Below are 25,365 nucleotides of genomic sequence, written 5' to 3'. Positions count from 1 at the left end.
CAGTCACGCGCTCACTCACCCCACCCTCCACTTCTATCGTCCCTCACTCACTCACTCGCTCACTCACTCACTCACTCGCTCACTCACTCGCTCACTCACTCAGTCACTCACTCACTCGCTCGCTCACTCAGGCACGCGCTCACTCACTCACTCACGCGCTCCCTCACTCAGTCACTCACTCACTCGCTCGCTCACTCAGTCACGCGCTCACTCACCCCACCCTCCACTTCTATCGTCCCTCACTCACTCACTCGCTCACTCACTCACTCACTCACGCGCTCACATCACTCAGTCACTCACTCGCTCGCTCACTCAGTCACGCGCTCACTCACCCACCCTCCACTTCTATCGTCCCTCACTCACTCACTCGCTCACTCACTCACTCACTCACGCGCTCACTCACTCAGTCACTCACTCACTCGCTCGCTCACTCAGTCACGCGCTCACTCACCCACCCTCCACTTCTATCGTCCCTCACTCACTCACTCGCTCACTCACTCACTCACGCGCTCACTCACTCAGTCACTCACTCACTTGCTCGCTCACTCAGTCACGCGCTCACTCACTCACGCGCTCACTCACTCACTCACGCGCTCACTCACTCAGTCACTCACTCACTCGCTCGCTCACTCACTCAGTCACTCGCTCACTCACGCGCTCACTCACTCAGTCACTCGCTCACTCACCGCGCTCACTCACCCACCCTCCACTTCTATCGTCCCTCACTCACTCACTCGCTCACATCACTCAGTCACTCACCCACCCTCCACTTATATCGTCCCTCACTCACTCACTCGCTCACTCACTCACTCACTCGCTCACTCACTCAGTCACTCGCTCACTCACTCGCTCACCCACCCTCCACTTCTATCGTCCCTCACTCACTCACTCGCTCACTCACTCACTCACCGCGCTCACTCACTCACTCACTCGCTCACTCACCCTCCACTTCTATCGTCCCTCACTCACTCACTCACTCGCTCACTCACTCACTCACTCGCTCACTCACTCACTCACTCACTCGCTCACTCACTCACTCACTCGCTCACTCACTCACTCACTCGCTCACTCACTCAGTCACTCACTCACTCACTCGCTCACCCACCCTCCACTTCTATCGTCCCTCACTCACTCACTCACTCGCTCACTCACTCACTCACTCGCTCACTCACTCACTCACTCGCTCACTCACTCACTCACTCACGCGCTCACTCACCCAGTCACTCGCTCACCCACCCTCCACTTCTATCGATTCCCTTCCTCCCTCCCTCTCTCTCTCGTCTCCCTCTTCTTCCATCACTCCCTTCCTTTCTTACTCGTTTAGCGAACACCGTCGTCGTGTTGTTGTTGTTAAACTCGGCTAAGCGATTAGCGTTGATTCGTTTGCACTCACGTGCTCACGAGCTGGGTACGGGTACCCGTTTGCGACCCTGGTGCGGCCGGGTACGGGTAAGGAATCAAAACCCGTTTGCGACCTCTGCTACCCGGGTGACCTTTGTCTGTGTGCCGTGTGCCGGTGAAGGTTACCCGGGTGACCTTTGTCTGTGTGCCGGTGAAGGCTACCCGGGTGACCTTTGTCTGTGTGCCGTGTGCCGGTGAAGGCCTCGGGCCTGGTGGGGCCGGCGTGCGTCCCCCCAGGCGACTTGGTCTTCAACGACGGCGAGCTGTGCTTCACCTCCGGCTGGGGCAAGGACGGCGCCGGTAGGTTGGTGGTGGTGGTGGTTGTGGTTGTGGTGGTGGTGGTGGTTGTGGTGGCGGTGGTGGTGGTGGTTGTGGTGGCGGTGGCTGTGCTTCACCTTCGGCTGGGGCAAGGACGGCGCCGGTAGGTTGGTGGTGGTGGCGGTGGTTGTGGTGGTGGCGGTGGTGGCGGTGGTTGTGGCGGCGGTGGTTGTGGTGGTGGTGGCGGTGGTGGTTGTGGTGGCGGTGGCTGTGGCGGTGGTGGCGGTGGTTGTGGTTGTGTTGGCAGTGGTGGCTGTGTTGGCAGTGGCGGCGTTGGGTGGCGGTGGTTTCGGTAGTGGTAGCGGTGGAGGCGGTGGTGGCGGTGGTGGCGTGGCATGCATGGACGCAGCAGCGAGGGTTGCCGGTCACGCGGACAATGCCCACAGAGTCGCTGCAACGGCGCGAGTGAGTGGACCCCCCCTGATGTGTGCGTGTGCTGCAGGCGCACTGCCCAGCGTTCTGCAGGAGCTGCGCATCCCCATCATGAACCAGCAGCTGTGCAACGAGTCGATCCACGTGGGGAAGGTGTCGCCCAGGATGATCTGCGCCGCCTACAAGGCCGGGCACGCCGGCGTGTGCTCCGTGAGTACCCACTCGCTCGCCCGCTTGATCAATCGCTTGCTCACTCGCTCGGCCACTCGCTCACTTGCCCACCCACCCACTCAATCGCCCCTCATTCACCCACTCGCTCGCCCACTCAGCCGCTCGCCCGCTAACTCACCCTGTCACTCAACCACCCACTCAATTGGTCACTCACCCGCTTACTCGCCCACTCATTCACCCACTCGCTCGCCCACTCAGCCGCTCGCCCGCTCACTCACCCTGTCACTCAAACACCCATTCAATTGGTCACTCACCCGCTTACTCGCCCACTCATTCACCCACTCGCTCGCCCACTCAGCCGCTCGCCTGCTCACTCACCCTATCACTCAACCACCCACTCAATTGGTCACCCACCAACTAAATCGCCCCCTCATTCACCCATTCGGCCACCCACTTTCTCACCCTATCACTCAACCACCTGCTCACTCGCCCACTCATTCACCCACTCGCTAGCCCACTCACTCACCCTGTCACTCAACCACCCACTCAATTGGTCACTCACTCGCTCGCTCGCCCACCCACCCACTCAATCGCCCCCTCATTCACCCACTCGCTCGCTCGCCCACTCGGCCACACGCTCGCCCGCCCACCCGCCCGAGGGATGGAGCCGTCTCCCTGTCCTGGCTGCAGGGAGACAGTGGCGGACCGCTGGTGTGCCAGCGCTTCGACGGGCGCTGGTACCTGGCCGGCATCACCAGCTGGGGCTTGGTCGACTCGGAGGGGCGCTGCTCCGTCAACTACGACGTCTTCGCACGCGTCACCTCCTTCTCCTCCTGGATCGAGTCCATCCAATCGCAGGGTACCAACACCACCACCACTACCGCTGCCACCACCATCACCGCCACCACCACCACCATCGCCACCACCGCTGCCACCGCCACCACCACCGCCACCACCACCGCCGTCACCACCACCGCCGTCACCATCGCCGCCGCCACCTTCGCCACCACAACCGTCACCGCCACCACCACCACCACCATCACCACCACCGCCACCACCATCGCCACCGCCAGCACCACCTTCGCCACCACCACCAACGTCATCCTTCTCTGCCAGCCCCCCTCCCTTAGCCCTCCCTCCTTCCGTTCTCCCTCCCTCCACCCCTCCCCCCTCCCGACGATGACAATGATGTCGACGATCATCATCGTCCTCGTCATCATCATGATGGACACCATCGTCATCGTCGTCATCATCTTCATCATCGTTGTCATCATCATCGTCGTCTTTATCATCGACTTCATCGTCATCATTATCGACATCATCGTCATCGTCAATGACATCATCGTCATCATTATCGACATCATCGTCATCGTCATCATCATCGTCATCGACATCATCGTAATCATTATCGACATCATTGTCATCATCATCGACATCATCGTCATCATCATCGACATCATCGTCATCGACATCATCGTCATCATTATCGACATCATCATCTCTCCCCCCCTCGTCCGCTCCCCCCCCCCCGCCCCTCCGTAGCGGTGTGCGGTGCCGGCGAGCTGTCGTGCGACGCGGTGTCGTGCGTGCGTCGCCGCGCGATCTGCGACGGCGTGGAGAACTGCGCCGACAAGACCGACGAGGCCAACTGCGGTGAGACACGCCGGCGTGGGAAGACGTGGGCGCAGAGAGAGAGAGATGAGATGGACACAGGGAGAGAGAGAGATGGACACAGGGAGAGATGGGCACACAGAGAGAGATGGGCATACAGAGAGAGATGGGCACACAGAGAGAGATGGGCACACAGAGAGAGATGGGCACACAGAGAGAGATGGGCACACAGAGAGAGATGGGCACACAGAGAGAGAGAGATGGGCACACACAGAGAGAGAGTTGAGATTTGATGGTTGAGTGTGTGGGTGTGAGTGGGCAAGTGGTTGAGTGAGTGCGTGTGTGTGCGAGTAGGTCAGTGAGTGAATGAGTGGGCGAGTGAGTGAGTGTGTGGGTGGGTGGGTGGGAGAGTGGGTGGGCCAGTGTGTGTGGTGTGTGGTTGAGTAACTGTGAGTGTGGGCGAGTGGGAAAGTGGGCGAGTGGGTTGGTGAGTGGGCGAGTGAGTGGGTTTGAGTGAGCGTGTGTGTGTGGGCGAGTGGGGAGAGTGGTGGAGATGAGACGGTGGATGAGTGAGTGGGTTTGAGTGAGCATGTGTATGTGTGGACGAGTGGGGAAAGTGGTTGAGATGAGAGGGTGGATGACTGAGTGGATGAGCGAGCGAGCGAGCCAGTGGGCTTTAGTCGATGAGAAATCAACTCCCCGATTCCTCTGATTCTGGTTCGGGGTGCGTTCAGCTTCGGGCTGCGATGACAATTTCCTCTTCACGGAGACGTCGGGAGAGTTCCACTCCATCAACTACCCCCAGAACTACGAGGACAACACGAACTGCCGATGGATCATTCAGTGAGTCGCCGTCGTCGTCATCATCGTCGTCGTCATCATCAGAATTAACGTCGGTGTCCATGCCGTCGGTGTCTCTCTCCGTGTCTCTCTGCGTGTCTCTCGCCGTGTCTCTTGCCGTATCACTCGCCGTGTCTCTCACCGTGTCTCTCTCCGTGTCTCTCACCGTGTCTGTCACCGTGTCTCCAACCGTGTCTCTCTCCGTGTCTCTCACCGTGTCTCTCGCCGTGTCTCTTGCCGTATCACTCGCCGTGTCTCTCACCGTGTCTCTCTCCGTGTCTCTCACCGTGTCACTCACCGTGTCTCTCTCCGTGTCTCTCTCCGTGTCTCTCACCGTGTCTCTCACCGTGTCTCTCTCACCGTGTCTCACCGTGTCTCTCACCGTGTCTCTCACCATGTCACCGTGTCTCTCTCCGTGTCACTCACCGTGTCACTCACCATGTCACGTGTCCCTCACTGTCACGTCCCAGGGCCCCCCAAGGTCACGCCATCGACTTCACGTTCTCCGCCTTCAGCGTGGAGTTCAACTACGACTTCCTGCGCATCTACAGCGGACTCGGAGAGGACATGCTGCTGAGAGGTGAGTGGCCGTGGTAGAGGTGGTGGTGCTGGTGGTGGTGATGGTGGCGGTGGTGGCGGTCGTGGTGGTGGTGGTGATGGTGGTGACGGTGGTGGTGGTGATGGTGGTGGTGACGGTGGTGGTGGTGGTGACGGTGGTGGTGGAGATGGTTGTGGTGGTGACGGTGGTGACGGTGGCGCTGGTGGCGGTGGTGGTGGTGCTGATGGTGGCGGTGGTGACGGTGGTGGTGGTGGTGTTGGTGGTGACGGTGGTGACGGTGGTGGTGACGGTGGTGGTGGTGATGGTTGTGGTGGTGGTGGTGCTGGTAGTGGTGACGGTGGTGATAGTGGTGGTGGTGATGTTTGCTGCTGTTGCTTGTGCTGGCGATCACAAGGGTCACGACGGACGTGGCGTTCCGGGTTGCGCCGGGGCCTGGGGAGAACCTGGTCATAACCGGCCATTAACAATTGTCCACCCCCCCTCTTCCTCCTCCCCCCTCCCTCCTCCCCCCTCCCTCCTCCCCCCTCCCTCCTCCCCCCTCCCTCCTCCCCCCTCCCCCCACTCAGCTTCGCTCACGGGAACCGAGAACCCCGGTTTGGTGCGACTCTTCTCCAACGTGGCCACCGTCGAGTTCTCGAGTGACGTCAGCCTCAACAGCAGCGGATTCGCCGCTCGCTACAGCTCCTTCTTCTTCGGAGACCTCTCCAGTACGACGCCATCATCATCACCGTTACCATCGTCGTCACCGTTACCATCGTCGTCATGATTGCCGTCATCGTCACGATCGCCATCATCATCATCGTCACGATCGTCATCATCAACATCATCATCGTCGTCACCGTCGTCACCGTCGTCACCGTTACCATTGTCGTCATGATTGCCGTCATCGTCACGATCGCCATCATCATCGTCACGATCGTCATCATCAACATCATCATCATCGTCGTCACCGTCGTCACCGTCGTCACCGTTACCATCGTCGTCATGATTGCCGTCATCGTCACGATCGCCATCATCATCATCGTCACGATCGTCATCATCAACATCATCATCGTCGTCACCGTCGTCACTGTCGTCACCGTTACCATCGTCGTCATGATTGCCGTCATCGTCACGATCGCCATCATCATCATCGTCACGATCGTCATCATCAACATCATCATCATCATCGTCGTCACCGTCGTCACCGTCGTCACCGTTACCATCGTCGTCATGATTGCCGTCATCGTCACGATCGCCATCATCATCATCGTCACGGTCGTCATCATCAACGTCGTCATCATCGTCGTCATCACCGTCATCACCGTCGTCACCGTTACCATCGTCGTCATGGTCTCGATCGTCATCATCAACGTCGTCATCGTCGTAATCATCGTCGTCGTCACCGTCGTCACTGTCGTCACCGTTACCATCGTCGTCATGATTGCCGTCATCGTCACGATCGTCATCATCAACATCATCATCATCATCGTCATCGTCGTCACCGTTACCATCGTCGTCATGATTGCCGTCATCGTCACGATCGTCATCATCAACATCATCATCATCGTCGTCATCGTCGTCACCATCGTCACCATTACCATCGTCGTCATGATTGCCGTCATCGTCACGGTCGTCATCATCAACGTCGTATTCATCGTCATCATCGTCGTCATCCACCACTCACCGATTCGCTCCGGCCGCTCGCTCGCGCTCGTTGTCGCTCGCTCTCCAGCGGTCAGTCGCTCTGGTATCGCTCTTCTACCGCTCGTAACTCAGAGGTGTTCGTTTGGGTGAGATCACGTAAATGTATGAATGTTGTGTCATTAAAACCGCCACCAACCGACACGGCCAATTAATAAGAGGGTGATTCACGTAAACAGAACGTGGCCAATTCGTTACTAGTTACAGCACTAGTGTGTAGTGTAGTGTATAGTGTATAGTAGTGTATAGTGTAGTGTATAGTAGTATATTGTATAGTGTAGTGTATAGTGTAGTATACTAGTACAGCACTAGTGTATAGTGTGTATTGTGTATCGTGGTGTAGTGTATAGTGCAGTGTATAGTAGTATATTGTATAGTGTAGTGTATAGTGTAGTATACTAGTACAGCACTAGTGTATAGTGTAGTGTGTATAGTAGTGTAGTGTATAGTGTAGTATATAGTAGTATATTGTATAGTGTAGTGTATAGTGTAGTATATAGTATAGTATAGTAGTATATTCTATAGTGTAGTGCATAGTGTATAGTAGTATAGTGTATAGTGTAGTATATAGTGTAGTGCATCGTGTAGTATATAGTATAGTGTATAGTATAGTAGTATATTCTATAGTGTAGTGTATAGTATAGTAGTATTTTGTATAGTGTAGTGTATAGTGTAGTATATTGTATAGTGTAGTGTATAGTGTAGTGTATATTGTAGTGTATAGTGTAGTATATTTTATAGTGTAGTGTATAGTGTAGTATACTACTACAACACACCGGTTGTGTGTTGGAGAGTAAATCCACAACATTTACAATCTGAGCCCCGTGACGTTTTGCCAGTAACTACAACCAGCATCATCAGGCGGACGGCAGGAAGATTTGTGGAGAAATCCTCCCCCTGTTCCGCTCCTTAAACAGAGGGGTTGGTGTGATGACGTCACGTGTGACGTCATGAACAGTGGGGGGGGGGAATTAATTAATTAATTTATGCATGTCATTGACTCTGGGTATCCATTGCCCACTCACCCGCTCGCTTATTTACCCACTCACTCACCCGCTCACTCACCCACCCACCAACTCACCCACGAGCTCGCTCACCCACCCACCCAACCCACTCACTCACCCACTGGTTCACTCACTCACCCACCCAACACACAACCACCCAACCCACTCACCTGCTCACCTGCCCACTCACCTAATAGTTCACTCACCCGCTCACTCACCCACCCACCCACTCACCCACTAGTTCACTCACCCACCCACCCAACCCACTCACCTGCTCACTCACCTACTAGTTCACTCACCCGCTCACTCACCCGCCCACTCACCCACTAGCTCGCTCACCCACCCAACCCACTCACCTGCTCACCTGCCCACTCACCTTATCTGTGTGCAGACAAGGAGCTCATCGACTGCACGTTCGAGTCGGGCTGGTGCTACTGGGAGCAGGACCCCTACGACAGCGCCGACTGGGAGCGGCTGAGGGGCCCCAGCAGCCCCCAGGGCTCCGGCCCGGACGTGGACCACACCGTCGGCGACGCTACCGGTAACGATGCTTCGGTGGCCTTGGGGGGGGGGGTGCTCCAGTGGCCTTGGGGGGGGGGGGGGGCGCTCCAGTGGCCTTGCTCGCAAACGACACTTGCCCCGGCAGTCTATTAAAGGCTACCCGGGGGGGCCTTTGTCTTTGTGTGTCCCCTGAACTGCAGGCTACTACATCCGCGGGTCGGTGAACGGCGTGGCGGCCAGCCTCGTCAGCCAGCTGCTCGCTCCGCAGACATCGACGGCGTGCTTCCAGTTCTGGTGGGTCCGTGCGTGATCGTCATCGAGATCGTCATTGTAATCGTCGTCGCAGTTGTCGTCATCGTCATCATCATCATGATCATAGTCGTCATCATCGTCATCGTAGTTGCCACTGTAATTGTCACCGTAGTCATTATCATCATCATCATCATCGCCATCATCGTAGTTGGCACCCTAGTCATTGTCATTTTAGTCAACATCGTCGTCATCATTGTCATCACCGTAATCATCGTCATCCTAGTTATCATCTTCATCGTCATCATCGTAGTCGTCATCGTCATCATCGTCATCGGATCCACGTCGTCTGCAATGAAAAATAAATCATCAAACCGCTCGCCTCCTGCTTCACACACATTTCTCATCTGACAGCAACGACTCTTCGCTCCCGCGGTTTTGCGCCAAATCTGTTGAGGCGCGACAGCCTGTGTAGGCTGTACGAGGATGTCTTTGCGTGCATATCCATCCCTCTGTGTGTCGCTGTATCCGTGTGTGTTCCTGTGTGTGTCCGTGTGTGTTATGGGGAGCGGGAGTGTAGCGGCTAGCGCTACGCTGCGCTACGAACCCGGCGACCCGGGTTCAATTCCCGCTCACGGCCAACAGCGGTGACGATTATCTGAACCGGTTCTGGGCCTCTTCTAGATCGACTCAGCCTCAAATGGGTACCTGGTGCGGTGTGTAAATGTCGCTGCTTGGGAGACAAAGGTGGCCGGTTGTGGTGCTGGCCACCCACAGGTGCTCGCTAACAGCACTTGCCCCGATAGTTTGTTAAGGTTATACGGGGGATCTTTATATTTTACGTGTGTGTGTGTATCCGTCCCTGTGTGTGTGTAAGGTGCTCGTTGTGTTAAAGCTCTACAGGGGATAATTGTCTTCGTCCAAGTGTATGTCCTTGTCAGTTTAACAAAAAAAAAAATTGTAAATGTTGTGGTTTCACGCTTCAACACACCGATGGGCTAAAGCAGTGAACTATTTTGTCTTTTGTCAACGTGACACTTTTTTTTGCTGATTGGCCGTGTCGGGTGGTGGAGGGTTACGACACATTTATAAATAATAACGCGATCTAAACCCAAAAACGTTGATTATGAATGTATGTCCCTGTGTCTGTCTCTGCGCGTGTCTCTGCACGGACCTCTGCGTGTCCCCGTGCGCAGGTACCACATGCACGGGGTGGACGTCTACCGCCTCACCGTGTTCCTGCGGAGGGAGGGAGCGGCCGACTCTCTCCTGTGGCAGAAGGAGGGGAACTACGGCAACCAGTGGCACTACGGGCAGATCGCCATCAGCCAGACGCAGAGCTTCAAGGTAGCCGGCGCCGGCGATCTGCCACTCTGGCCAAGCCCCTTGTCGCGTGCCGCGGTCGGAACGCGGCGGGCGCCGTTTGCAGGCCCATCGGCAGGCACGGGCGACGTGTCGTCGATGGGGCCTCCTGTTCGATCTGCTGCTGGATGAAGGCCGCGTCGAAGGGGGTTGCGGCCATGTTTTTGCGATTTGAAGTCCACGCCGGTCCCAACGGGCGCTCGTGGCCACGCGACGGGACCGAGAAAATGGCGGCGGCGCATGCGCGAGTTGTACAGTACCTCTATTACCCCCCCCTCCCACAGAGCCGCGTTCGCAAATGGTAATGGAAAACCACGATGATCACCGGTGTTGGCCGTGAGCGGGGATCGAAGTCGGGTCAACGGGCTCGTAGCGCAAGCGTTTTACTTTCCGCTCAGCGTCATAGCAACGAGCGCGCTGGGAAGTTGAACATCGCGGGACCTTTTTGGGCAGTGCTATAAAAGTATGACGATTCTGAATAGATTCGCCACCATTGTCGTCGTCACAGTCCTCCCTGCCGTCACCGTCGTCGCCGTAGTCACCGTCGCCATCATCGCCGTCGTCACCGTTGTCACCGTCACCATCATCGCCATGGTCACCGTCACTGATCACCAGTGTCACCGTCACGTCATCGGTGTCATCACCGTCCTCACCGTGGTCACCGTCAGCATCATCACCGTCGTCACCATCGTCGTCACCGTCACCATCATCACCGTCGTCACCATCGCCACCATCGCCATCATCACCATCGTCACCATCGTCGTCGTTGTCGTCACAGCCATCACCGTCGTCGCCGTGGTCACCGTCACCGTCGTCACCATCGCCACCATCCTCATCGCCGCCGTACCACGTGATGTGACGAGGTGGTGACGCCCCCTGCAGGTGGTGGTGGAGGCGCGCCGCAGGCTGCACCAGCTGTTCAACGAGATTGCGCTGGACGACGTGGCGCTCATCCCCGGGGTCTGCCCCCCCCCGCCCTCAGAGCCCCCGATTATCACCACCACCGCCCGTGAGTGACCCCCTCCACACTGCCCACACCCCCCTCCAGCGGTAGTGCGGTGGCCTCTCCCGGCGGTAGTGCAGCGCCCTCCACTCGTACCAGCGGCGTTGCAATGATGCGCCTGTGCAAGCGGGGAGTGGTGGCGCAGCGATTAGCACGCTGCACGCCGAAGCCAGCGACCCGAGTTCGATTCCCACTCATGGCCAACAGCGGTGCCCGAACTTCCGGAACCGGTCCTGGACGTCCCCTTAGGTCCGCTCAGCCATAACTGAGTGCCTGGTGCTCTGTGTGAAACATCAGCCGTGGGGAGACAAAGGCGGCCGGGCAGTGGAAATTCTGGCCACACACCACCCCGCCGAGTCAGCCTTCATAGCTGCAACTCGCTCACTGCACTTGCCCCAACGGCATGTTAGAAGGCTATATGGGAGATCTTTGTCTGTCTTCGTATCTGTGCGCAAGTTGGCACGGTAGGGGGCACAGGCGGTGAATCTGGTGGTGATGATGATGCTCGTGGATGATGATTGTCAGTGGCCATAATGATGGTGATGATTCTAGTGACGATGATGATGGTGGTCATGATGATGATGATGGTGGTGGTTGCGATTTTATCCATTTGTTAGTGAATGCTATTCCACACGACTTTCCACCGTCAAAACACCAGATACATTTACAAACTATGTAAAAGGATAAATGTTCTTTGAGTCTATGTCAGCCTCCTCCTCCTCCATCCAGCATGTTCAGGGCAACAACCAGTCCGCCCGGGACGCCCTGACGCACTTCACAGCCGATGTTCACGCCACGGTCTCCTAGCTCCACCGGCATTCACACAGCGGTTGCCTGTCACGTGGTATCACGATGTCCCACCCATCGACGTTCGGACGCAGCAACAAACTTCCCCGGTCACGCAGGGAGCAGTTCAGCTGTACCCATCGGGAAGCAACTCCTGATTTGACGTGCGCGTTTTGCCCACGTTCTGCCCGTGCGCGTGCGCAGCCCCGTGTCCCCCGGGCCAGTTCGTGTGCGCCGACATCTCGTGCGTCCCCCTGTCCGCTCGCTGCGACGGCATCAACGACTGCAACGACGCCTCCGACGAAGCCTCCTGCAGTACGTCGAGAGGGAGCGGGTCCGGGGGGTGGTGGGGCGGAGGGGAAATAGTAACCTCCTCCAGTCTCGCCTTCCTCCCTTTACTTTCACTACACCTCCCCCCCCCCCCCCCCCCCCAATGTTTACGCCCGGGTTAGAGCGGGCGATATCGGCGTTTGCAGTCAACTGAGAGGCGCGGGAAGCCGTGGGCAAAGCAGCGGATCTACTGACGACCTCCGTGGCCCCTTGTAGAGAGGTTTCGTGAACTCCCGTGAATGTGGGAGAGAACGGGAGGTGAGTGCACAGTCGGCTGTGCAAGCCTTCTCCTGGCTAGCCAGGGCACGTGGCTCATACTCGACGCCCGCCCACGGGAAGTGCTAGGTCACCTTAACCCATTCCCGTTCCGAGGCATCTGCAAGTTTGCCGCGTGGGGGCTCCCGTTCACCGCCGAATGTCGGAAACGCGCGAGCGATTCCGACATTAATTTTTGTTGTTTGCTTATAAATGTTTATTGTGACAAGAGCGCAGGACCCACATCCGACGCGCTCGCTTTCAGGCTCTGCAACAAGGAGGGGAGGGAGACCATCTGGCTTCAAATTCCTTCTCCCTTCCCTTGGAGCTTATGACTTATGGCTGCGTTCCACGCTCGCATGAATGTTCATTTTATTTCGAGAGGCGTGGTGCCGTGTTTGCAAAAGACGTTGTACTCACCGCACAGAACTGTAGCGACACGACCGCCACGCTATGATAGCCAGCGCCAAGCTGTGCCACGTGCCCTCCCGCGTTGCCTTGTGGGAGCCTCGGTACGAACAAAGTTATTTTATATTTTAGTTTTTCTTCCGTCTCCGTTCCGATGACGTACATAGAAGGTGCCACGGTGGCTAGGAGATGTTAACTACCTCGCCTGGCATACAGGAGGTCGTGGGTTCAATCACGACCCTGACACCCATGATCGTGTGGATTTTTCTCCGCATCCTCCGGCTTTCCCCTCCACATTGAGAAACAACACGCGTTTAGAGCTGTAAATTGCCACGCAATAAGCCACTTCGTTGAGCTATCATTTGTGGCCTGGTCGCTTCTGAAAAAAGAGCTACATAGCTCAGTGGGCCTTACCCAGTAACAGTAATAAAATAGTTTTAAATATCGATTTAAATCTTTCGTGACTGCAGGGATTCATCTTCTTGGTTCTTTCGGTAAAGTCACGTAGAATGGAAATAATAAAATAATAAAAATAAAACATAATAAAAAAAACGTCGTGAGAATTATTTTATTATGTTTTATTTTTATTATTTATTATTTCCATTCTACGTGACTTTACCGAAAGAACCAAGAAGATAGTTTTAAATAGCTCAGCTTAGTACGCGAACATCATCGGAATGCGAACGGGTAAAGTGGGGTCATCGTGCTGGTTCGGCTCGGTTACGAGCCAGTGGAAAAATGAGTCTTAGGGTTCCTCTCAGTTGGATCAATTCACAGAGGGGTCGGCATAAAGTGACTGGAAAAACTAGAGCAGAGTTATGAGCGGAGCACTAATAGGACAATAAATAAGTGTGGGCTCAAGAAAGCTGCAGTGCAATGTGGGGCAGTTATCCTCATCAGGCCATCCGTCGAACACCGCAATCAACAAGATGTGAGCGAGTGGGCGGGCAAGCAAGCGGGTGAGGTGAGCGTGTGAACAATAAAAAAAAACAATTTGCATCGTCCCTCTGCAGATTCCGGCTGTGACGACAACTTCCTGCTCACGGGGATGTCCGGGAGCTTCAACTCCATGAACTTCCCCGGGGACTACAACGACAACGCCAACTGCCACTGGATCATCCGGTGGGTGGGTGGATTAGCTCGAGTGAGTGAGTGAGGAGTGAGTGTCACCCGGCCAGTATTCCAACCGGGAACACCTCTGCCCATGTCCCCGGCACCGCCGCGCGCCCGACGTCCTGACGGCACTCCCGTTCTTTTCCCCGCAGGGCCCCAGATGACTACGCCGTCCAAATCTCGTTCTCGGCCTTTGCGCTTGAAAACAGATACGACTTCCTCAAGATCTACAAGGGCCTGGGCCCCGACAAGGAGCTCCAAGGTGAGCGGACCGAGGGATCGGTGGACCGGTAGCTCATGCGTCGAACTCGGACCCCACACCGCATCGCAGCAAAGGGGCCGGGCTCCGCTGTCTGTACGAGATCTCCAGGACCGGCAGTCTCGCCGGCATTGGTTCGAGCCGAGCCCGACTCTGTTGCCGATGAGACGCCGCGCGTCGTAATTGGTCGGGAGTTTATTTTTCGCTTTGGCCTGAATCAATGCTGCTGAAATAGTGCAGGCTCGGATGGTCGTGCTTTATTGCTTTACGTGAAGGGGACACTGTTGGGGGACATGTGCACCAACAGGGGCTTGCACACAAACACGTCCACGTCGACATCTACGCACACTTCTTTTAGCCCCGCCCCCCTCCCAATACGTTCCATTCATTGGCTACCACATTCTGATAAGCTCCCCCCCCCTTAACTTGTATGTAAGAGCTTGCATCTTGGAATCCCTGCCTCACTTGATGCAGCAAATCTGGCTGTGACGGTCCCACCTGATGACAGAGACTTGTGTTGCCTCCGAAACGTCGTGATTTCTATTTATTTATTAATTTTAATTTCATTCTTTTTACCTACGTGACTTTACCGAGAAAACTAAGAGTATACTGTTGGGGGAGGCACGCGGTTGTGGGTATTGCGTTGTGGCTTTTTCGGGATGTTGCTCCATGAACGTGGCTGCCGATCTCAGGCACGAGTCTGCCGCCGTCGTGCGTCGAGTCTGGAACGCGCACGTGCCGAACGTACGTCGCCCGGTTCTTGTTTGGGATTTGTTATTACCCTTAATAGTGTGCACGGTCATTGCATGGGCGTGGCTCTTGTCGGAACGACTCGGCAACCCCAACGTGCCTTAAACATCAAGATCTTGCTTTATCTTCACAGAGCGCCTCGGCTCAAGGTGCTTTTCCAAAGTTTGAAAGCAGTTAAAACGAATGCGATTTTGTTGGCAGGGGAGGGGTGCAAAATGAGAAGGAATTAGTGACCATTACAGAAGACTCATAGGGATCACCAAAGGGCTATAGTGGAGGGACGGGAAGGAGGGCGACTGCTTAATGTATGGGGGGCGGTGTTGAGTCTATGGGTAGTGTTGAGTCTATGGGCGGTGTTGAGTCTATGGGCGGTGTTGAGTCTGTGGGCGGTGTTGAGTCTATGGGCGGTGTTGAGTCTGGTGCAGTGTTGAGTCTATGGGCAGTGTTGAGTCTGGTGCAGTGTTGAGTCTGTGGGCAGTGTTGAGTCTATGGGCCGTGTTGAGTCTGGTGCAGTGTTGAGTCTGGTGCAGTGTTGAGTCTATGGGCGGTGTTGAGTCTGTGGGCAGTGTTGAGTCTGGTGCAGTGTTGAGTCTATGGGCCGTGTTGAGTCTATGGGCAGTGTTGAGTCTATGGGCAGTGTTGAGTCTATGGGGAGTGTTGAGTCTGTGGGCAGTGTTGAGTCTATGAGCGGTGTTGAGTCTATGGGCGGTGTTGAGTCTGTGGGCAGTGTTGAGTCTATGGGTAGTGTTGAGTCTATGGGCAGTGTTGAGTCTATGGGTAGTGTTGAGTCTATGGGCAGTGTTGAGTCTATAGGCAGTGTTGAGTCTATGGGCAGTGTTGAGTCTATGGGCAGTGTTGAGTCTGTGAGCAGTGTTGAGTCTGTGGGCAGTGTTGGGTCTATGGGCAGTGTTGAGTCTATGGTGCAGTGTTGAGTCTATGGGCAGTGATAAGTCTATGGGCGGTGTTGAGTCTGGTGCAGTGTTGAGTTTATGGGCGGTGTTGAGTCTGTGGGCGGTGTTGAGTCTGGTGCAGTGTTGAGTCTATGGTGCAGTGTTGAGTCTATGGGCAGTGTTGAGTCTGTGGGCGGTGTTGAGTCTGTGGGCGGTGTGGAGTCTATGGGCGGTGTGGAGTCTATGGGCGGTGTTGAGTCTATGGGCAGTGTTGAGTCTGGTGCAGTGTTGAGTCTATGGGCGGTATTGAGTCTGGTGCAGTGTTGAGTCTATGGTGCAGTGTTGAGTCTGTGGGCGGTATTGAGTCTGGTGCAGTGTTGAGTCTATGGTGCAGTGTTGAGTCTATGGGCGGTGTGGAGTCTATGGTCGGTGTTGAGTCTATGGGCAGTGTTGAGTCTGGTGCAGTGTTGAGTCTATGGGCCGTGTTGAGTCTATGGGCGGTGTTGAGTCTGTGGGCAGTGTTGAGTCTATGGGTGGCAGTGTTGAGTCTATGGGTAGTATTGAGTCTATGGGCAGTGTTGAGTCTATGGCAGTGTTGAGTCTATGGGCAGTGTTGAGTCTATGGGCAGTGTTGAGTCTGTGAGCAGTGTTGAGTCTGTGGGCAGTGTTGAGTCTATGGGCAGTGTTGAGTCTATGGTGCAGTGTTGAGTCTATGGGCAGTGATGAGTCTATGGGCAATGTTGAGTCTATGGTGCAGTGTTGAGTCTGTGAGCAGTGTTGAGTCTGTGAGCAGTGTTGAGTCTATGGTGCAGTGTTGAGTCTATGGTGCAGTGTTGAGTCTATGGGCAGTGTGGAGTCTATGGGTACTAGAGGCTTCAAGGGAGGAACAGAAGGGTGTTAAGGAAGCGGGCTGCTTAATGTACAGGGGACCGTTCCAGCCCCTGCGCACCACAAGGCAACTTTTCCATTTTAACTGACAAATGAGGGCAAACGTAACCACACGGTGATTGAGGCCTATCGCCGTGCGGCTTGTACTGTTTGTACGCGCACGTGCCGATCGGTGCCTTGGTTACTTGGTTACTCAAACTCCGCGGTGCAACAGTTACACCGGTTATTGTTTAATAACCCTCTACCATTTTCTCTCGTTTTGTCCCGCTCTCTCTGTGCGTGTGCGTCTCTCCGCATCGCAGCCTCGTTGACGGGAACGAGCATTCCAGGCGACGTGCGGGTCTTCAGCCACGAGCTCACCGTGGAATTCACCTCCGACGCGAGTCAAACAGACAGCGGCTTCAGTGCCACCTTCACAGCGTTTGACTTCTCCGGACTCACGAGTACATCACCACACAATACACTCACTCACCCGCTCATACACTCACTCACCCACTCACTCACTCAACCACTCACTCACCCACCCACCCACTCCCTTCACCACGTTCCGTTTCTCCGGACTCACAAGTATGGCCAGCGAGAGCGGCATGGCCCTCTCACCCGCCCACTCACTCACTCACCCACCCACTCACTCACTCACCCGCTCGCTCACTCACTCAGCCGCTTACTCACTCGCTCACCCGCTCACCCGCTCACTCACTCAGCCGCTCACTCACTCGCTCACCCGCTCACTCACTCACCCGCTCGCACACCCACCCACCCACTCCCTTCACCACGTTCCTTTTCTCCGGACTCACAAGTATGGCCAGCGAGAGCTGCGTGGCCCTCTCACTCACTCACTCACTCACTCGCTCGCTCGCCCGCTCGCTCGCTCACTCACTCACCCGCTCACTCAGCCACTCACTCGCTCACCCGCTCAGTCACCCACTCTTTGTCTGTGTATAGACAAGGAGCTGGTGGACTGCTCCTTCGAGTCGGGCTGGTGCTACTGGGACCAGGACCCTTATGACAGCGCTGACTGGGAGCGGTTGAGCGGGCCCAGCTCTCCACCCAACACTGGCCCGGACGTGGACCACACCTTTGGGAATTCTTCAGGTGCGCGCGAATGCAGAGGCTTGTGTTTTCCCACATGATGGATGCCGTGCCCTACGAGAGGCCAAGGAGTGGACATCCATCCTTCTCTGTCTGCCCATCCACCCATCCACTTGTCCATCTGTCTGTATGTCCGTCTGTCCATCCGTCCATGCTTGAGAATGCTGTCAATGAGCCTGCCTGTAGGTCTGTGTGCAAAGTTGGGTCACGGTAACCCTCGTAAAGATGATCTAATGTGAACGAAACAGGAAAGTACAAACGCATGTTGGAAACCGTTATAGAATCCTTGCGTTGCATGATTGTTCTCCCTGGTTTCTCCCGCAGGGTTCTACATCCGGAACCAAAACAGCGGCGTCGCCACAAGCATCCGCACGTTTACCTTGGACCCCGAACCCAACCCCACGTGCCTCAAGTTCTGGTGAATACGATGACACGTTACCCTCCACTAGAAGCTCCACGGTGGTGTGGGAATAGTTTGAAATCACACGGGCCCAGAATGTAAACAATGGGCCCTTACCTGTAGACATCCTGTCAGTTCATCGGCAAAGTCTGCCTCTGCCGATGAGTCACCGTCCGCCCAAACCCGGTCCACTGGACTCAACGCTACTGAAATTGTGTGTGATCCACAATCCTCGCTGCTGCTGCCTCCACATTGCTGACAAACAGGCAGCCATGTGCGGCGTAACCACCACCACCGGCCGGCTGTGTGACAAGAAACTTGCAAACGCCACATGTCTGTGCATGTCATTGTGTTGTGTGTCCACGTGCGTTGGTGCGTGCATATTTGTACACCCGTCTCTGCGTGTCCCTTTGCGCAGGTTCCACATGTACGGGGTGGACGTCTATCGCCTCTCCGTGTCCCTGCGGAGGGAGGGAGTGCCCGATATTCCCGCGTGGCTCAAAGAGGGGAACTACGGCAACGTTTGGCACTACGGGCAGCTCTCTTTCATAGAAGCAAATTCCTTCCAGGTCAGTGCACGCTGCTTTGTCACCGTCAGCAGCTAAGGCAAGTCCCACGGGGCACGGTCTGAAATTCGGGGCTGCAGTTTACAGGCCCATTGGCAATATGCCGTACTTGTCATGGGGCCTCCTGTTGATCTGCTATTGGATGAGCCCCCCCCACGCCAAAGTTGTGGCCTCATTACAAGAATAGGCCTAGGCTCAAGTCCCAACTCGGACTCCTCTCTGTGCTGAAAATCTAATTATTCAGTAATAAAAAAATATATATATCATGCGTACCAGTGTTCCAAACCTCGTTGTATGGTTTTGTCAAAAACAATCATCTTCGTCTTCGATTTTCGGTTACGGTTCGCAAATGTTATTCCCGGTCAACGGTTACTGGTTACCGGTTTACTCTCCATTGCAGGTGGTGTTTGAGGCCCGGCGGAGAGCCGGCAGCAGCGAGATAGCGCTGGACGACATCTCGCTGGAGCCTGGGTCTGCCCGGAGTTGCCCTATTCCCCGCCCACCCCTATAATCCCTACCACCCGTGAGTCTTCCGCCGAGCCTCGTGGTCTGATGGCCACGTTATGAATCGACGTGCAGGCTGAGCCGGGATGAGTTGGGCCCGGAAATGGCTTTTGTCAGATATGTAGACGATTTGCCATCGACTGGCACTGCGAGCCTTAGACTCGCACAGACACCCACAAACTCGCACAGAGACCCATAGACTTGCATAGAGACCCATAGACTCACACAGAGGACCCATAGACTCACACAGAGACCCATAGACTCACAGAGAGATCCATAGACTCGCACAGAGACCCATACATAGACTCACATAGAGACCCATAGACTCACACAGAGAACTAAAGACTCGCAGAGAGAGACAGATCCATGGCTGGCTTATGTATGGCTCGCTGGTTCTAGGCTCACCGGAGCCAGAGCCTAGCCTGAGCCGATCCATGACTACCAAAACGAGGGCATTATCCTGAGCTGCTATTACAGACGCCAGACTGTCTACAAACATTGGACGCCAGCAGCTGCAGCAGCAGACATTCTCCGCTCTTGCGATCACTCTTTTGCCTTCTTCTTCTCCCCCTCCGCTCCATTGTGCCTCCTCCCATCCGCTCTATCAGGCCGGTGACCCGAGCTGGATTCCCGCTCACGGCCAACACGAGTGACGATTTTCTGAACAGGTTTTGAGCTTACCCTATGTCGAGCGAGCCTCAAATGAGTACCTGGTGCAGTGTGTACACATCGCCACTAGGGAGACAAGGCAGCCAGGCATGGTGCTAGTCACCCACCTCCTCGTGCACCGTGCCGGGTTTCATAGGTGCTCGGAAACAGCACTTGCCCCAACAGTGCACTGAAGGCTACACGGGGGATCTTTGTGTGCATGCAGCCCCGTGTTCTCCGGATGAGTTCGTGTGCGGGGACATCTCCTGCATCCCTCTACTCGCGCTCTGCGACGGCGTCACCGACTGCAACGACACCTCGGACGAAGTTGCCTGCAGTACGTTGAGCGGGGGGCGGGGGGGGGGAAGGTCCCCCTCCCGCCATGCCTTCCTCTCTAACTCCCATTTCTCTCCACGTCATCCCCAACGTTTACCCCCGATGCCGCCGGGTTAAAGCGGGAACGTCAATGATTTCCATAATTTCAGAGGCGCGGGGAAGTCACGGACGAAAGTTGTTCAAGGCAGCAGCGCTACTAACGATCGCTCGAGCCCTGTGGTCTTTCTAGGGAGGGTTGGCAAACTCCGAATTAATGTGGGAGGGAACCGGAGATGAAATATCCTGGCTTGCCAGGAGAAGGCTGTGCCCGCCTTCTCCTGGCAAGCCAGGATATTTCTCCTCCTCGATGCCCACCCCAAGGAAAATCTTGGGTCCTCAAAGTGGTGTCACTTGCCCTGTCTGACTTGGATACTCGCCAGTGGACAAGGAGTCAAAGTCTAGGTCCTCTGATGTGGAATCAATTCGCAGAGATATTTGGTATGAGGGCCAAATCGGAGTGAGGGGTCAGGATAAATTGACTGGCTTATTGAGCTTGCCATCGAAAGCCTCAAATGACAAAATGTGAGTAAGGCGAGTGGGTGGGTGATTGAATAAGCAGGGGGGTAAATGAGTGTGAGCGAGTGAGTGTCTGAGCTGGTTCATGAAATAACCAACCTGCATTATCGCTCTGCAGATTCCGGCTGTGATGACAACTTCCTGCTTACGGGACATCCGGGAGCTTCAACTCTATGAACTTCCCTGAGAACTATGTAAACAATGCCAACTGCCGCTGGATCATCCGGTGGGTGGGTGGGTGGGAGGGTGGGTGAGTGGGTGAATGGGTGAATGGGTGGTTGAGCTTGATTGAGTGTGTGTGAGTGAGTGAGCTAGCGAAGCGAGGGTGACCCGGCCAGTATCCAACCGTGAACCTCTGCACCAGAGTCCCGAATGCACCACGGCTTGGCCATTCCTTGGCCTGCCCGTGGTCACATCCTGACCACGCGCCCACTCTTTTCCCCACAGGGCCCCAGATGGCTACGCAGTCCAATTCTCATTCTCGGCCTTTGATCTTGAAAACAATTACGACTTCCTCAAGATCTACAAGGGACTGGGCGCTGACAAGGAGCTCCAAGGTGAGCAGACCGAGGGATTGGTAGACCGGTCATCATCATCATCGATCACTCAGGGTCGAGTATGATTGTCCTCCTGGTGGGTTATTTTTGGGGATCTTCAGATGGCTGAAGAGGCCGATAAGAGATCCGCAGATTCTGCTGCAGTGTGGCAAGGGAATGTGATGGTGGTGGATAATGGGTTGGGCCTTCTTGGTGGTTAACCTCCTTCCTAAGTTGTTGCCGCTTGTCCTCTGTGGCACGGTGAAGATCTTTTTGCGTAGAGTGTGACCCCATCTTGGATAATCTTCCTCCGTGTGGTTCTGTCCTGTGCAATGTCTTCCCAGTTGGTGGTGTTGATGTGGCCACTTCTTGAAGTCGTTGTTCTTGTAGCGCTCCTTCTGTCCTACAGGGGCACACTGTCTTGCGTTTAGTTTGGGATACAGGACCTGTTTAAGGAGGGCAGGAGTTGGGCATCCTAACAACGTGGCCAGTCCATCTGAGCTGGTGTTGGGTGATTGTAGTGGTGATGATGTTCAAGTTTGCCTCCTCCATGATGCAGCTTCATTGACGGGAACAAGCAACCCGGCGACGTTCGGGTCTTCGCTCACGAGCTCACCGTGGAGTTCACCTCCGATAGCAGTCAAGTCAAAAGCGGCTTCAGCGCCTCCTTCAGCACATTCGACTTCTCTGCTCTCACAAGTAAGGCCAGCGAGAACATTCCGGCCCACCCAGTCACCTGCTGGCTCACTCACGACCATGGCCAGTGAGAGCTGCGTGGTCCACTCATCTGCTCACCCGCTCACTCACCCACTTTTTGTCTGCATGTAGACAAGGATCTGGTGGACTGCTCCTTCGAGTCGGGCTGGTGCTACTGGGACCAGGACCCTTACGACAGCGCCAACTGGGAGCGGCTGAGTGGGCCCAGCTCTCCAGCCACCACTGGCCCGGACGTGGACCACACCTTTGGGAACTCGTCAGGTATGCACTTAGGAGAGAGAAAAAACCAGCGCTAAAAGTACAAACGCATGTTGGAAACCATTATAGAATCCTTGCGTTGCATGATTGTTCTCCCTGGTTTCTCCCGCAGGGTTCTACATCCGGAACCAACACAGCGGCGTCGCCACGAGCATCCGCACGTTTACCTTGGACCCCGAACCAAACCCCACGTGCCTCAAGTTCTGGTGAATGCGACCACATGTCCCCATTTATGAGGAGCTCCACAGTGGTGTGGGAATAATTTGAAATCACACTGGACAAGAATGTAAATGGTTGGACCCTTGCCATTGTGAGAAGGAACACATGTTCCAACCCTATGTCCATGGATCTGACAGCTCTGCTATTGAATTATATTTAGCGAAGGGTGCTTAAACACCCTTAAACCTCTAGACATCCTGTCAGTTCACCAGCAAAGTCTACCTCTACCAGTGAGTCACCATGCATCAAAACCCAGTCCAGAGTTTCGCTTGTCTTGAATCAACGCTGCTGAAATTGTGTATGATCCACAAACCTCGCTGCTGTTGCCTCCACACAGTGCTTGGTAACAGAATCCATGTGTGTGTTGCTGAGTGTCCTGTTCTGTTTGTGTGTGTTCATGTGTAAGTATGCCCATCCCTGTGTATCTCTGTGTCCCTGTGTCCATCTCTGTGTCTGACTCTGCCCGTCTGTGTGTCCTAATGTGCAGGTACCACATGTATGGGGTGGACGTCTATCGCCTATCCCTGTCCTTGCGAACCGAGGGAGTGGCTGACGTTCCCCTGTGGGTCAAGGAGGGGAACTACGGCAACCAGTGGCACTACGGGCAGCTCAACTTCAGCCAATCACAGAACTTCCAGGTCGGTGCATGGCATTTGCCACCCTCACCAGCCCAATTGGCCATGGTCTGTTTAACACGTAGGCTTTTGCAATCAATATCATCCATAAAAGGTTTTTTTTAGGGTTAGATCGTGGTCTGAATGTTACAAAGGTGCGGTTTGCAGACCCATTGGTAATATGCCGAAATAGTTATGAAGCCTCCTCTCGATCCACTACTGGATCAGGGCCCCCCCGGTGCCTCCAGGCGTTCACCAACACGTTGTTTTTTGGACGACAGTGGTGAATGTTGTGGCTCTCATGGCAAAAATGGGCCTAGGTTTGAGTCCCGCCTTGGGCGCCTCTCTGTGTGGGGTTGGGACGAATGCCCCCTGTTCCACTATGCACTTGCTCCAGTGCTGAAAAAGCTAATCACGGGTTTTTAGTCGAAAACAATCATCTTTATCTTCAATTGTCAGTTACGGTTCGCAATATTTTCGGTTAACGGTTATTGGTTACCGGCTTCCCCTCTGTTGCAGGTGTTTGAGGCCCGGCGGAGGGCCGGCAGCAGCGAGATAGCGCTGGACGACATCTCACTGGAGCCTGGGGCCTGCCCGGAGTTGCCCTACCCTGAGCCCACCCCGATAATACCCACCACCCGTGAGTCTTCCTCCTGATGGCCGCGTTACAAATCGCCGTGCGGGCCGAGTAGTTAAAAATGGCTTCCATTCGATTTATAGAAGATTTGGGTCAGCGCCCTTTAAAGAGTTTTCACAATTTGCAAATTCATGCAATTTGAGTAAAAACTCGCCCCTACTAAAGAAGGTATCGCAAAACTTTACAGTATAAATGTAACGAAGGTAGTTCTACATGTCAAATCAAGACATGTGAAAAAAAAGCTAAATGAGAGGACATACTCAAGGAAAAGCCAAAAGGAAGAAAATGCGTCTTGCAGAGTATCCTGAACTGTTTGGTGCTCAGATCCAACCTTTGGGCCCACGGACGAGAGTTCCAGATATTAGGCCCCACACTCGAGAAGGCCCTACTGCCCAGCGTAGAATGAAAAATTCTAGTTCCCCTAGGTCGACTGAGCCTCAAATGAGCACCTGGTGCGGTGTGTAAACATCGCCGCTCGGCAGACAAAGGCGGTCGGGCGTGGTGCTCGCCAACCCACCCTCCCTGTACGCCGTGCCGGCCTTCGTTAGGAGCTCACGAACAGCGCTTGCCCCCAAAAGTCTGTTAAGGCTACACGGGGGATCTTTGTCTTTGTGTGTGTGCGTAGCCCCGTGTCCCGCGGGTCAGTTCGTGTGCGCCGACATCTCATGCATCCCCCTGTCCGCTCGCTGCGACGGTGTCAACGACTGCAACGACGCCTCCGACGAAGCCTCCTGCAGTAAGTCGAGAGGAAGGGGGAAGAGTTACCGCTCTGCAGAGGTCGCAATCGGTTTTGATTCCTTACCTGTACCCGTACCCGGCCGCACCAGGGTCGCAAACAGGTACCCGTACCAGTACCCTACCCGATACTCAGCTACCCGTGCCTGGCCGGGTACGGGTAGGGTACGAGTATTGGGTACCCGATTGCGACCTCTGGGATGAAGCCATGTTGCAGGCGCGGGTGGGTTGATTCTAGGAACTTGAATTGTGAGAAGAGACAAGATGTTGGAAAATGAGTGACAAACGGTGACTCACCAGTGACTCAAGGCCTACCCGTACCCATACCCAACCACATCAGGGTCGCAAACGGGTAGCCGGGTATCGGGTACCCGGTTGCGACCTCTGCCCCTCTGGTCTTGCCCTCGTCAAGGGCGACAGAACGGCTCGCGCGACCCTGAACGCGGCGTGAGCAATGACTCGCTGGGGCCCGTTACCATGTGGCACCCTGCTGTTGTGGAGTTACTCATGCAGCCAGCTATGGCTGCAGGATTTTGGTAGTACATGTTGTTTGTCGTTTATGGTGAAAATTCTGTCACAGTTCCTATGATCACTGTTTCATTGCTTTATTTAGGTGATTTCGAAAAGTTTACTGGTTTGGCCATGTTTGTTTGTTGTAGTACGGAGGACTGATGGCCTTAATCTAAGTTGTCTTGTGGTTGTTGTTGTTGTTTGACTTGCATCCCACTGGGATTTTTGCACACAGCGTTGGTGTATGGTGCTTTTTCTGCAATATTTTGCTGTCTTTTCTTGGAT

The 25,365-nt window shown here is 55.0% G+C and overlaps 1 protein-coding gene across 1 annotated transcript in view; it reads left to right on the top strand.

Annotated features, from left to right (window-relative positions):
• LOC133358590 (enteropeptidase-like) overlaps nucleotides 1-23,601 on the top strand; it is a 52,362-nt gene extending 28,761 nt beyond the window's left edge. The window contains exons 16-42 of the mRNA XM_061576957.1: nucleotides 1,602-1,701; nucleotides 2,162-2,301; nucleotides 2,953-3,121; nucleotides 3,805-3,915; nucleotides 4,608-4,716; nucleotides 5,184-5,293; nucleotides 5,839-5,979; nucleotides 8,351-8,500; nucleotides 8,661-8,754; nucleotides 9,906-10,056; nucleotides 10,954-11,080; nucleotides 12,065-12,175; nucleotides 13,867-13,975; nucleotides 14,119-14,228; nucleotides 17,056-17,196; nucleotides 17,699-17,848; nucleotides 18,170-18,263; nucleotides 18,664-18,814; nucleotides 19,212-19,282; nucleotides 19,924-19,964; nucleotides 20,190-20,304; nucleotides 21,302-21,439; nucleotides 21,950-22,089; nucleotides 22,219-22,368; nucleotides 22,478-22,571; nucleotides 23,072-23,222; nucleotides 23,596-23,601. Coding sequence (XP_061432941.1) covers nucleotides 1,602-1,701; nucleotides 2,162-2,301; nucleotides 2,953-3,121; nucleotides 3,805-3,915; nucleotides 4,608-4,716; nucleotides 5,184-5,293; nucleotides 5,839-5,979; nucleotides 8,351-8,500; nucleotides 8,661-8,754; nucleotides 9,906-10,056; nucleotides 10,954-11,080; nucleotides 12,065-12,175; nucleotides 13,867-13,975; nucleotides 14,119-14,228; nucleotides 17,056-17,196; nucleotides 17,699-17,848; nucleotides 18,170-18,263; nucleotides 18,664-18,814; nucleotides 19,212-19,282; nucleotides 19,924-19,964; nucleotides 20,190-20,304; nucleotides 21,302-21,439; nucleotides 21,950-22,089; nucleotides 22,219-22,368; nucleotides 22,478-22,571; nucleotides 23,072-23,222; nucleotides 23,596-23,601 — 3,174 coding nt within the window. The remainder of the gene's footprint in view (nucleotides 1-1,601; nucleotides 1,702-2,161; nucleotides 2,302-2,952; nucleotides 3,122-3,804; nucleotides 3,916-4,607; nucleotides 4,717-5,183; nucleotides 5,294-5,838; nucleotides 5,980-8,350; nucleotides 8,501-8,660; nucleotides 8,755-9,905; nucleotides 10,057-10,953; nucleotides 11,081-12,064; nucleotides 12,176-13,866; nucleotides 13,976-14,118; nucleotides 14,229-17,055; nucleotides 17,197-17,698; nucleotides 17,849-18,169; nucleotides 18,264-18,663; nucleotides 18,815-19,211; nucleotides 19,283-19,923; nucleotides 19,965-20,189; nucleotides 20,305-21,301; nucleotides 21,440-21,949; nucleotides 22,090-22,218; nucleotides 22,369-22,477; nucleotides 22,572-23,071; nucleotides 23,223-23,595) is intronic.
• The last annotated feature ends 1,764 nt before the right edge of the window (nucleotides 23,602-25,365 follow it).

Source organism: Lethenteron reissneri, chromosome 62 (assembly GCF_015708825.2).
Source record: "Lethenteron reissneri isolate LAM-NWPU_2019-01 chromosome 62, ASM1570882v1, whole genome shotgun sequence".
Classification (NCBI taxonomy): Eukaryota; Metazoa; Chordata; class Hyperoartia; order Petromyzontiformes; family Petromyzontidae; genus Lethenteron; species Lethenteron reissneri.
Note: the sequence above shows the minus strand (reverse complement) of the source record. Positions and strands in the feature narration are given on the sequence as shown.